Genomic DNA, 12,846 nt, shown 5'->3' with positions numbered 1-12,846 from the left:
GGACAGAGATTAGAAAGGGACTGATAATATAAGAGATATCACAGATGGTATAGTGACGAATAATTGAGTGACCACGACCCGTCGATAGTCCTGCAAATCGTCCATAGTTCATCTTACCTACGAGACATGCAGCACTGGCTTTCTCCCCACCACACGCTTGCAAATTATTTCGTGCTAATTCAGCATTAAATCCCTTGTCCCATGCAATGTGTTATGTGTACGACGATGTTTGTTCTCTCCAGCAAAAAATAGTTGATCAATATGGGAGGCTTGGAGACGCGAAGCGAAGAAGCATAGGAAATGTCTGCGGCTGCGCTTTACGTCCTTATCAATGTACACTCTCTTCGTGCTTTATTCCTGTTTTATAATGGGAAAACTGTCGTGAAGTAAGGAACAGCCGAGTCAGGTATTCTTCGGACTATGTCAGGGCTATAATTATAACAGAGCTCATGTTCTTGTGCATGGCTGTTTGATGGGCTGCCGCTTTTCATTTCTCAAGAAATGTGCGGAGGGAATGTTATCCGTGATGATAACTCTGCCCTGCATCTTTTCCTGACTTCTGTCTCACTTAATGTCGTCTTCGGGGAACTGACGTCTGAAATATTTCTTCCCTTCCATTTATAGAAAAGTTCAGTCGGGATTGTTGTTTGTGGACAGGATTTCTCTGTGACATGATGTGTATGTATCGCTGCATGTGGGGTGTCATCACCATGCAGAAACATTTTTACCGACCTGAATTTGAGGTCCATTTCAGTATGAAATTCGATGAATTGCTGTTCACTACCTTGGGTGAATTCGGTCGTTACCAAAAGATACAGTTTACATTGGTGTGTTTGCCAATTATATTCGTTTCCATGCATGCACTATCGTGGACATTCAGTGCAGCCTCTGTTCCGCATAGGTTTGTGCTTTCTTGGGAACTTTTGCGAAAGGTTTAGTAGTGTGAAAGTGTTTCCAAATACACTTTCAGAACGGATAGTTCATTTGAAAAGACAAAATCAATACATGAATTCACTTTTTGCGTTCAAAAAGCTACGTAACGACATAACATTTTCCAGTTTTTTAGTGATATATGAAAATTTACTCGACAACCGCCAAGGAACTTTGTTAACCGTAGTGAACGAATTTTCTGTCAATCCCTAAGTAAACACTAAATTTTAAACAAAGTCGCACGCTGAGAGCAGTAAAAACAACTGGTATATTGTTGCATGTGTGGGAATTTCGAAAGTGGGAAAGGAATGATCCACATGACTAACAATTGGGGTTGGGCCGACTGGCTGTTGAACTGGTAACAGAATAATATGGTTTTAATGAGGGTTCCACATGAGTGAATTCTGAGGATAGTTAAGAAAAATTGGGATTAATAGCTGCAATTACGTTCAGAGTTCAGAAATTCTGGGCAGTTTATAACTCCTGCTAGTGACTTTCTCCATTGGCGGTGTTTTATGCAGTATTCACGAGTCTCGAGGCACATGTCACGGTGCAGGTGTTCCTAGAATACGTCTGCAACGTTAGCAGGAATAAGCTAGCAATGACGTCATAGCACTGAAGGCCTGAGCGACCCTTAATGCTTTAACGTTGTGACACAGTAATATTAAACTGTTAATCATAAGTATCTAACTTTGTTGATGTCGGGCATTAGTGAATCGAAATTAATACATCGGCAATGTAGCAGGACATTTACCCGAGGGATTCCCATCTTCATGGTAAAGTGTCCACGAAATTAAATAGTTGAACCTTTTTGAAGTATTAACATTTGAATATGTCGCGAACGTGTAATATGCATTCTGTCATGTTCACTATTTCATCCAACGTAAAGAAAACGGAGAACTAAATGTAAATTCACTAGCAATGTAGAATTTGTCGTAATATCTAATTTCTACTGCAGTGCATTCTACTGTAAAGACAATAATCTAATGAAGTATGCGACGCTGTCAATTTCAGATTTTCAACAATATTTTTTCCCTTCCATGGAAATGGAGAATTAAGTCCGCCTAATAATTCTTCAAATTTCAATCTTTTTAAGATGTCGTTTGCCAAATGAAAGGTTGGGTGCAAGCTATTGGACAAAGAGTGATCTGCTTATAATGGCAGCAAACTGTACGGAGAAAACAGAACGGTGCAGATATCAAGAATGTCAGTTACGTAATGACTCAACATGTCGGTTTGGATATGTTTATGATTTATCAGAAATCAAGCACTCGGCCATTAATCGAGTAAGATTTTTTCTTCAGATAATTATTTCGCATAACGATACATGAATGAATTCGAGAGAGAACAAAGCCTTATTTTAGATTGCAAAGTCGAGGAGTATTGAACTTTTGCACTTAGAGTGTAGGAATCTAGCTGCTATCGTTGATGAATCATTCGTAAAAGCGTTTGATTCGAAATAAGAAAGCAGTAGTATCCGCATCTGGTCTCAGGGAATGCCCAGTTACTCAAATCTTGATGGTACCTTGTAGGGTGATCCTAAGGTAAATTCACCGTCATAGATATCAGGTTATTTCCGTCGAACTTATCAATAAATTAGACTACCGGTATTTCCGGAAGCCAGCACACGGCAGTCTTCTTGGCTTGAATATTTCGGGTATAGGTTTTATAGGACTGCGGCACCTCTTAGGCGTTATCACCGGCATACTGCAATGCGGTAAATGTTTTTTAATCAGTATTTTAGAGCTTTGGATGAAAATGACATCAGACAAATATGCAGGATTTTAAAGCCTAAGAACAATATTTTAGTGGCATATCGTGTGCGAATGGTCAGTGTTGAAAGCATTTATTCAGTCAACATACTATATTGGACAAATGGGTGGCTCGCTTGTCTTTGGTTTCCTGGGCGACAGGTATTGTGCATTTTCAATACCTAAACTTTCGCAACTTATATCATTCTTCAAATCTCACTGTTATCGGAAGTTGGAAGTTAACGAAAAACTGTTTTTTGCAGAATTGGTCGTAAAAAAGTATTTTTTATCGCGATAATCATGCTAATAATATCTGGTGCTTTGATGGCAGTGGTACCGTTTTGGACAGCATTTGCTTTGTTACGAGCTGCTGTCGGATTTGCACATCCTGGCATTTTTGTTATTGCTGTTGTAATTGGTATGTTACATCACTCTGAATATTAGGCTGCTGTCCCTCATTTACCAGTCGTTTTTTTGAGGAATGTTCCGATGGTATTATTTGTTCCAGGTATGGAATTGGTTGGTCCTTCGAAAAGAAAAGTTGCTTCAGTAATATCAGGGATATTTTTTTCATTTGGCCAAATTTTTCTGGGATGTCTTGCATATTTCATTCGCGATTATCGATATCTGCAGCTCGCCATTTCGTTGCCTGCACTGATATTTATGTGCTACTGGTGGTGAGCACAGAATGCAGATCTCTAAATATGAATTCGTATGTAAAAAAGTTATTGCAGAAAGGCAAAGGTAAAGAATGGGGAAGTGCAGTTATAAGAGATGAAGTTGTTATATCGAATTTCCACAAATTCAGGATTGTTCCTGAAAGTGCGCGATGGCTCGTGACACAGCATAAGTATGAAGAAGCCGATAAAATTTTGAAACGTGCGGCAGAAATTAATGGTGCACGCTTGCCAGAAAAATGGTGGGATCAAATTGATTTCCCGGAAAAAATTGCGCAGAATCGTTCTCCACAAAGAAAATACAACTATCTTGATCTTGTTCGGACACCGCGCATACGACTGCGTACATTTGCTTGTCTTTTCTTATGGCCAGTGAGATTTAATTCCAGAAATTTCCACATATTAATTTAATAGACTGTCATCCAGTTTCTCACGAATTGCTCGGTTTGAAAAACTGATTGGGACAGTGCGTGAACAACTTTTTCACTTGTTCAATATCTCACAGGTTGTGTCGATGATTTATTATGGTGTTTCTATGAAAACTGATTTTCTTGGTGGTGATTTCTACGGAACATTTATTAGCGGTGGTATAGCCGAAATACCGGCTCTTTTATTGTTGTTTGCATTTATCGACAGAATCGGCCGGAAACGACTTTTAGCCGGAGGATACTTCCTTGCTGCATTATGTATGCTTTCTAACCTCCTTCTCCCTTCAAAAGGTACAGTTTCTAGAAAACATCGAATTTCTTCAGTTTTCAATCTATACTTAATCAGATTTTCGGAGGATCTATCTTTTGCGAAAAACATTGCGGTTATAAAGTGCTGCCATTCTTCATATCATATCATATCATGGATCATTAAGAATATTCGGTCGTTTACTATTTATGATGCAACTACTTATCTGGCTTCGTAACAGCTCGATGTAAAATGTTTACAGTGTTACCACACCATTTTTTTATCTCAGTTATGGATAGTCCGTTCCTATTAAAAAATCATTGCAGTGCACTGGATTATTAGTGTCCTACAATTTTTAATCGCAAAAGCTTCTATTACTAGCTGCTATGCAGTGATTTATACTGTTACTCCCGAATTATATCCTACAGTGATTCGTAATTTGGCAATGGGATGCTGTTCGATGATTGCTCGTGTTGGCGCCAATCTGTCTTGCTATATTGTCATGTGGATTGTATGTTCTCTTCAAAATTCACTCCTCATTAGTCCACTTTGTACTTATTTTAATACAGAAGCTGGATCACAATCCAGTTTATTGGATAAGCCGTTGGAACTGCAGCAGTGTTTTGCTTCCCATCTACTGTCGGTTGAAGCAAATTACGGGGCACCTGAGAATTTTTTTCCTTGCTTACAAGGAAGGATAGCGTGCTAACAGCGCAACTACCGAAGTAGTAGTCAAATGAAGTCCGTTTTGAATATTCCAGAAATTTGTTTCTTTTTACAGGTGGAGCAGTTTGGAACTTGGGCAATGATCATTCCGTTCGGTAGTCTTTCACTGATAGCCGGTCTAGTTGTAATATTTTGCATACCTGAAACAATGAGTAAACCATTACCAGAAACAATTGAAGAAATTGAGGATAATTTCTGTCCAACAAATGAAGAAATGTTAACGCTATCAAATGCTTCGAAAAAGAAAGATGATTCTTAATAAGGAAAGATTTTGAAGTTCAGAAGTTTATACCACAGTGCGTTTCTTCTGATGTTTAGGGATAATTCAGTATTTGTTATATCTTGTTGTGATTTTGAATGTACAGTTCAAAGTTCCATGAAAGCAGAGAAAGCAAATGCCGATCAAAATTATTCGGCAGCATAAATATTTCTGCACGTAACTTCTGTGCAATACAAATATGTGTTATTTGTTGACGTGTTATAACAAGGCGGCCCAGGTCTTGAAGCATTTTGAGCCATTTGCAAGAAAATGGAAAATAAATGACTGTTCGTTATGGAGCTCTACGAATGGTGAATGAAAATTTTTTTGAAAACCATAAGTAATCCCTGGAAATAAGTTGACAAACGCATAATGTTCGTTTTCTCAGGATGAGCTTATTTGCGCAAGTAGTGCTGTCACCGGTGGTCTTTCATCACGGCCACTCCGGAATTATAATTCATGCTTTCACAAACGAGTTTATTGAAAACTTACCGTTTGTGAGTTATTCGTGGTCTTTTAACGGAACTTCATCTCCGCCAAAATGATTTTTTGCAGACTGTTGTTTGCGTCCATGATTTTATGAGTTACATTTTTTTACTTGTAAAGTTCGGAAATTAGTATCATTAAGCATCCCGCTTCTCATACGGAGATTTTCTATCTCCAATAATTTTGAGGAAGAGCGCTTATCGTTGAAACTATCGGTTGAAATAAATTCCTTCAGCTTTAGCCCTTCATGTTGCGAATATATGCCAGCTTTGAAGTAGATTACAGAATAGGGAACAAAGGAACAGTCCCTCCTTGAACACTTTCTTGTAAATTCTGTACTTTGAACATAGTTATAAACTGCGCAGAAATATGGACTTGACCATGGGCCTGAGGCAGCAAACTGTGCAAATAAAGCATATTATTGGTTCAGTTTACGGTTTGTAAACCGAAGTAACAATATGCTTCATTGTTCCATAAATATTATATCCGCCTCATGGAATATTTCTTTTAGATGTTTTGCTTCATGTTCATTCCCGATAGCATAAGTTCTCGAAATAATAAAAGTTTTTCGACTTTAAAGTGCATATATATTGCCAGCCGTCAAACTCTGAATTAGACACCGTTAACGATGGATAACTTACGAACTGTTTTGAATTAGCGTGAAAATGATACATAAGGAAATCAACGCTGGACATAATGTTGAAGCTAGACAAAGAGTCTAAACGAAATCAAATCAAACAGCTTCCTCCACAGCTGTAACCATCAAAATATAATCCTGAATGTAATAACATATTTTGTACCCTTTAAGCAGCACACCGTTATTAGAAGCGTATATAATTTTCTTGGGGTATAAGATAAAAAGTGGAACGCAATTGCAGCTGAATTATTTCACTGTATTCTGTAAAAACTGCTTTGATGATGCGCTATAACAATAACTGCTCAAGCGATGTTTGCCATCTTTATTGCCTTAATTGCTGTTTTGACTTGAACCAGGAGCCTGTCGAACAGCTACATCGTATAACTGGTATAGTACAATGAAAAAAAATAAAATCCTTCAGAGGCAAATAAAATCCTTTTTTTAGTTTTAGGAAAATGAAAGCGCTAAGTCCAAAGAAAAGTCACCATAAATATATTCTGAATCTCAAATGCTGGAGATGCCGCGTCTACACAACTGCCCAAAAGTTTTTGTATTGCAAATGGTAAAAAAATCTTTAGAAGCTATACAAAAATTATTATACCTCTGAACTCGATAAGAACGATGGCAAGCCATTATGGTCGTCAGTGCAGATGAGGGAAAGCATGACGGCTCGAAGTATATATATATATATATATAGTATATTTGAAGACGGTATAACTGTAAATTTCTTGATTTCACGAGGTGACGCCTTTCAAACATGATATTATTAATAATACTGTATCAGGATTTTGAGACTTTTGAAAGAAAATGGTTGTATATGAGAATTTTCAATAATCTGCCACATCAAGTTTGGTAATAGAGATAGTGAAGAGCATGGAACCGGCAACAAAATGTATTTCGATAACTGAATTTAGAGTAAGCAGACAAACTTCAGAAATACGGAATTAAGACAAACGTTGCCAGTTATGAAACTGAGAGAACCTTGAAGAAGCAAAGCGGTCATACTGATTTTGCGGATAATGCTCTAGGTGCAGCCGCTCTTGAACTCCAGTAATGAAATTAATGAAATGTGTAACAAATACACCTATGAACTACATAAAGGTCAAGGGTAATATGTAAACTTACAAAAGCAGATGATACCATCCGTAGACAGTAGTCACACTGGATTTTAATTGGATTCTAATGAATCAGGGTTACTGATAAACTATATGAAATGTTCTTTCACATATAATAAGTGCCTGTAAAATTTCAGGAACGTTAAAATGCCTTTCAGGATGGTCTTTACCATATGCTTATGTCAAGATACGTATAAAATCACCTTAAAAACTTTTTTTCAGGGGATGGGGAGAAATGTAGTGATAAGTACAATGGTGATCTACTGATTACTACAGGTGATTCAGAACAGGCTACATATCGTGGAATATGAAAGGATTTGGTTTATGCGGGTGAAAAAATAACTGCAGATCCCTATAATACCACGTCGGGATTTACCTGCCGGGTTCAACCATGAAAATGAATTTTATGAATTACTCCCCGTTGACTGCAAGTACAGCTAGCTGTAGAAATTCATAATTCTAACAGATCATATCAGGGATTTTCGCCTCACAAACTACCACCTAGCAAGCACGAATTGAAGTCAGCCACCAACCTGATAATGCACCGCCAAACCTCAATCGAATCCGCTCCTGAATTAACCGACCAACACCACCCGTGTGGCACTGTCCTCCTCAATCAAGGTACTCGGTGACAAAATATAACGGGCCGTGAAGCACACCAGTAAAAATATTTTAACATGTCCACATTTAGGTAAGGGAAGGAATTGAGGGGGAGGGGGTCTGGGATTCGACATGAGTAACGAGGGCGAGGCAGGGAGGGGAGTAATTGTGTGCTATCCGCTGCAGACATCAGTTGACACAATAAAAGGTGACAAGTTAAAGAAAGTAGTGAGAAAAAGTAATGAGGCCATAACAGGTTTGAACTGTTTGTTCACTATCAGCATGATATCGCGTAATGTTGTGCTTTTTAGATAGGCTATACAGCTTCAAAGTTCTTAAAAAGTTATTTAAGGGAGGCATGAGTTTTGTGCTGGCTTTACTTTGTTAGATGTTACTGATGACCTAATTTGCTTCTTGTGATGTGCATGCATTATCAGATGTCTTTTCAGGTAAGCTGTTCACAGATCATTTTGTGTCGTATTCATGCATTCAGGTTGTTGCGGAAATGAGCTGGGAAGTAAGTTATCTTGATAATATTGTTTATTTCTCGGCAGTCATCGCAGAATGTCTGCAGGTGCTCGATTCTTCTCTGCACCGTACTCATTCTGGTGTAATAGACAACTTGAGTTATCCTAAAAATGTCATAATTGATTGATATCCGAAGTACTCCAAGATTACATACTGTCAGTGGAATAAGGATTTCTAAAATGAAGCTGATGAAAAGTGATTCAGGTGAAAACATTATGTTAGACGGCAATATGAGGACTGAAACCGATACACATACCAATTCCGCTACGAATCCCACACCCATTGACAATTTTGCTAACCAAATTCAAGTAAATCAGGGATTTACAAATCTAGATTCAGGTGATTCTCCTGCTATCGACCAAATAGGCAGTGAGGGTGAGTTACTTATTTAATGTTTTTTTTAAACCTATTTTTTTTCGCTTTCCGCATGCTGTTTTCAAATAATTTTTCTTATGTATCTTTGAAGTGAAAGATGTTTAAGAATTTGTATTTCTTTACATAAGCCTTTCCTATAATGAAAGCCAATTTGCCTAACTCTCTTTAATTCATACATACCGCTTCTACAAGTTTCACTTTTATAGAGTATTTCTATATCTATGCAACCACATTGTACTCCTTTACCTTTCTTAATTTTTGTTGAGCTCCATAAATTCGTTATTTAAATGCATTCTTTTTTTAAGAAACGTTTATAAGTATTTTCCATGTCCAGTATGATATTAGCTGTATTGAGAGCTACAGTGATTTTTCATTCTTGAAAATTTTCTCGATAACCTTCGGGTAATTTTTATTCGATCCTGTTCGTTACTGCTTGTCACTTCTTACACTGCTCAATGTAATTAAGAGATCTTGGGTAGTTCTGGTCAGCATTCTCACCCACTTTTTAGTTCAGTTTTTTTAATTTTTATTGAGCTAAGACACATTTAACGAATATTTACAACACGAATTATGGTGCTTTCCCCTCTTTGAATGGTAACTTAATTTTTATTCCTACCAGTTTTTATTAATTTTTATTCGGAGTCACGATTTTTTCTTATTGCACTCGGCAAAATGCAAATATGAGTAATAAATATCTGGATTACAGTCTTTTATCATTTACTAACTGCATCTGGCCATAGTGCCTGTGGAAGGGTATATCCATAGTACCTGTTCTCCTTGAGGGATAATCCTTCATGCTCTTTTATTATTACTATGATAGAATGGTTCAAAAAAACAGCCCGTCCTCCTTTTCTAAACCTCTTTTGGCTTCAAAATAATGGTTATCATTCATGTGGGTATGACGTGTAAATTGGCATCTGCTCTTCATGGGCCAAACTCATCATCCAAGTTAAGTGGCGTATACACGGCTACAGTTCTGGATTTTTTAAATGGGTTTTTTTAGACGATTGAACTTTTTGAACTTGTTCATTCCATTGGTAAACTGTTCTTGTAGGTGAGATTTACACCATCATATTTTCCTTAGAGTTTAACTGTATCAAATAAGACTTCCGTTTTATTGTGTCACATAGCTCTCACCTGCGTTTGAATCTAGTTTCGGTCCTTACTAAAGCTTGGTGTGATCAAGTTCAGGAAGTACATCTCTTATTTCCATTTGTTGTTTGTATATTCCGACATGTGGAAAATTTTATGATACAATTCTGAAATTCATGTTATCACTTCTGATGAGAAACTTCCAGTACAGCTTAGGATATGAAAATGTATTCTATCTTTCAAAATTGTCCTATTTGAATGTTGCATTACCCAATAATCAGCTTACTCTTAAATCCATTTTTGCTCTTTTCGGTAGATCTAATTAAACACTTGTGACGGATTTTATTGTATGGATTGATAAAAAGTGAATGAAATTATTTCATGGTGGTTGTTGTTCTCATAATGCAGCGTTATTGCACGTTGTTACAAATGCAGTTATATTTCATCGTAGAGGGCAGTGCATGTTTCGCGTTAGAATTGCTTTAGTAATTGTTGGGTGTGGTAGAAGATGTCCTTATATTTAGCCCAATTTCTTTATAATTTTAGGCAAATGTTACTAAATTAATTCATTTAAGGTGGGTCGGCTAGAGATGTTGTTCGCTGTTTGCTGCCGCATGTCGATTTACCGGACAATCTTTCTGAGCAAGATTTATATCGCATTATTCGGAAAATTTTATACAGTGAACGACCTAGACGCACGAAATTACCAGAATTTAATTCATTTGATGATGCAGTTGAACTTTTTAAAAGGTTGTCCCTCATATGATAACTTTACAAACTTTAACAATTTATTCTGTTTAAAATATTTCATTATATGAAAGAAAACAAAGATTTCTACCGTTTCCAGGTGCAGTCGTATCTTAGTTTTGACTGGTGCTGGCGTTTCTGTATCCTGTGGCATACCAGACTTTCGGAGTAAAAACGGCGTATACGCTCGACTTCACATCGAATATCCAGATCTTCCAGACCCAACTGCTATGTTTGATATCAATTACTTCAGTAAAAATCCGAAACCATTTTTCGAGTTTGCTAGGGTATTATCTTGTTCATTTTTTCAATTAGATTTTGCTCTCTTCGTACTTTTCGGGCAACCCGTAAAATTTATATGATGCTTCAGTTTTTGCCCTCGAATTCGGTCTCACAGCGCCGGCTTTATGCCTTCTCAAGAGATTTGAACATTGATTGAATGAATCGTATTCAAGGAATTATTCCCTGGTCGCTATGAAGCTTCGATGTGCCATTACTTCATCAAGGCACTCGAAGATAGTGGGAAATTGCTGAGAAATTACACTCAAAATATTGATACTTTGGAACAAGTAGCCGGAATCAAGCGCATTGTACAGTGTCATGGTATATTTTTGTTTTATAAAAATCTCCTAACAGCATTAAATACCTATCGCTGTCGCTGCGCGTTGCAAATGATGAATGAACTTTATCGTGGAAACTGTTCGGAGTTGCTCTTATTGTATAGCTAAATATACTGTCTTTTGGCACTCCCAAATTCTGTCAAAGATAACTGTTCTACATCGTACATCTAACAGAATGTACCTCCAATTGTTGATTTTAGCAACCAATCATGGGAATTCTTATTACTGAAACTATTACGTTTTTTTGTTCTGTTTGTTTACTGGTAATTTCTTATTTATTTAGGATCTTTTGCAACGGCGACTTGCCGAAACTGTGGTATAAAAGTCGATAGCGAAGCCATTCGAGAAGATATTGACTCTGGGGTACCCTTTAACGCAGCTTTTCTTTACCCTCCCATTATTTTTCTTTTTTTTTAATCATTTTTAATTCGAGGTTTATGTTCATATGTTGTAAAAACGAATTGTATTTATTATATCTAGCTTCATGAGAAATATTCTCCTTTTTTCTTTTGTTATAATTTCGATAAACTGTTTAAGCATAATCCATGGTGTTTACAGCGTGTCGCGATGTGTCGAGTGTGCAACCACCCGGAAGGAGTCATGAAACCTGACATAGTTTTTTCGGTGAAGATCTCTCGGATGATTTCCACGAAAAAATGGCCGAAGACAGAGAAAAGGTGTGTATTTTTAGTTCCCTAAAGTTATAAAGAGCTAACAATAACTAAGGGGAATTTTTGTAAATTTCTTACGAATTGAAATGCTCACGCACCGCAAGGATTTGCTTAACTGTGGTTATGCTTTTGTTTAGTGTTTTCAGGAGATTTTATTTTTTTTAGGCTGACTTGGTGGTAGTTATCGGTTCATCTTTGAAAGTACAACCAGTTGCACTTTTGCCGTACAATGTTAATCCCGAAGTACCACAGATACTCATCAATCGTGAATCTTTACCTCATTATGCCACTGATATCGAGTTGCTGGGTAATTGTGATGATATTGTGGCTCAGTTAGCTTTGGTTCTGGGCCCTCCTTATGTCGATATTTTCAGAAAAGGTGAAAATTCGATCTATTATATAGCTTTGTAAATAAATCGTCCTTATATCAAAATCTCGAGAAAATACTCTTTTTGAGGTCGCTTTAAAACCAGCTGTAGTGGTCCTGCTGCAGGTGAAGAAATTTACGAGAAAACAACTCTTAGAAAAGCAATTAACGAAATCCAATTCAAGGTTTGCATTGAATTTGCGTTCAACAGATATCATATAAGATATAGGATTTCAGACATCAAACACAGCTTTGTGGCTTGTTAATTCAAAAAGTTTTCTAAACCATAAGCGCACTAATTTTCTGCTCCTTCTATATTTCCATTTCCTGATAATCTGTACACTGTTTTCAGAAATTATTGGATCAACCAGCAGTTAAGCGAGCACGACTGAAAGGAATACCTTCAATGTGGGATGCACGATATGTCAGCGTGGGATCGAAACTTCCTGTTGATGGTTATCTTTTTGTGAGTTCTCCACTTTATTTCATTATTTCTAGCTTTCCTAGATATCTTTTGTTCAGCAAAGACGAATCTTAACAGTGTTGGATATATATATATATTATTATGTCTTTTTATTAGTTTGTTTTAG

General features: G+C 37.0%; 2 protein-coding genes across 2 annotated transcripts in view; both read left to right on the top strand.

The window, feature by feature from the left end:
- Positions 1–748: 748 nt before the first annotated feature.
- Positions 749–5,264, top strand: LOAG_06361 (hypothetical protein). The gene is made up of 9 exons (XM_003141897.2): positions 749–901; positions 2,027–2,216; positions 2,740–2,843; positions 2,945–3,099; positions 3,190–3,358; positions 3,490–3,730; positions 3,864–4,077; positions 4,360–4,544; positions 4,815–5,264. Exons 1-9 carry the CDS (start codon positions 756–758, stop codon positions 5,016–5,018), a joined length of 1,608 nt encoding a protein of 535 aa, XP_003141945.2. The 5' UTR covers positions 749–755; the 3' UTR covers positions 5,019–5,264.
- Positions 5,265–7,988: 2,724 nt separating this feature from the next.
- Positions 7,989–12,846, top strand: part of LOAG_18815 (Sirt1 protein) — a gene marked incomplete at both ends in the record, with an annotated part of 5,708 nt that continues 850 nt past the window's right edge. The window contains 10 exons of the mRNA XM_020451478.1: positions 7,989–8,112; positions 8,306–8,430; positions 8,570–8,759; positions 10,427–10,601; positions 10,699–10,885; positions 11,054–11,201; positions 11,502–11,581; positions 12,055–12,268; positions 12,347–12,441; positions 12,609–12,722. Of these exons, the coding sequence (XP_020304734.1) occupies positions 7,989–8,112; positions 8,306–8,430; positions 8,570–8,759; positions 10,427–10,601; positions 10,699–10,885; positions 11,054–11,201; positions 11,502–11,581; positions 12,055–12,268; positions 12,347–12,441; positions 12,609–12,722 (1,452 nt within the window). The remainder of the gene's footprint in view (positions 8,113–8,305; positions 8,431–8,569; positions 8,760–10,426; positions 10,602–10,698; positions 10,886–11,053; positions 11,202–11,501; positions 11,582–12,054; positions 12,269–12,346; positions 12,442–12,608; positions 12,723–12,846) is intronic.

Source organism: Loa loa, assembly GCF_000183805.2.
Source record: "Loa loa unplaced genomic scaffold supercont3.551, whole genome shotgun sequence".
Classification (NCBI taxonomy): Eukaryota; Metazoa; Nematoda; class Chromadorea; order Rhabditida; family Onchocercidae; genus Loa; species Loa loa.
This window is presented reverse-complemented; position numbering and strand designations above follow the sequence as displayed.

Coding starts and splice junctions, on each gene's coding strand:
- LOAG_06361 (XM_003141897.2), top strand. CDS start 756: ATGAAATTCGATGAATTGCTGTTCACTACCTTGGGTGAATTCGGTCGT. Junction 902..2,026: donor GCAGCCTCTGTTCCGCATAG/GTTTGTGCTTTC, acceptor AATCTTTTTAAG/ATGTCGTTTGCCAAATGAAA. Junction 4,078..4,359: donor CCTCCTTCTCCCTTCAAAAG/GTACAGTTTCTA, acceptor AAATCATTGCAG/TGCACTGGATTATTAGTGTC.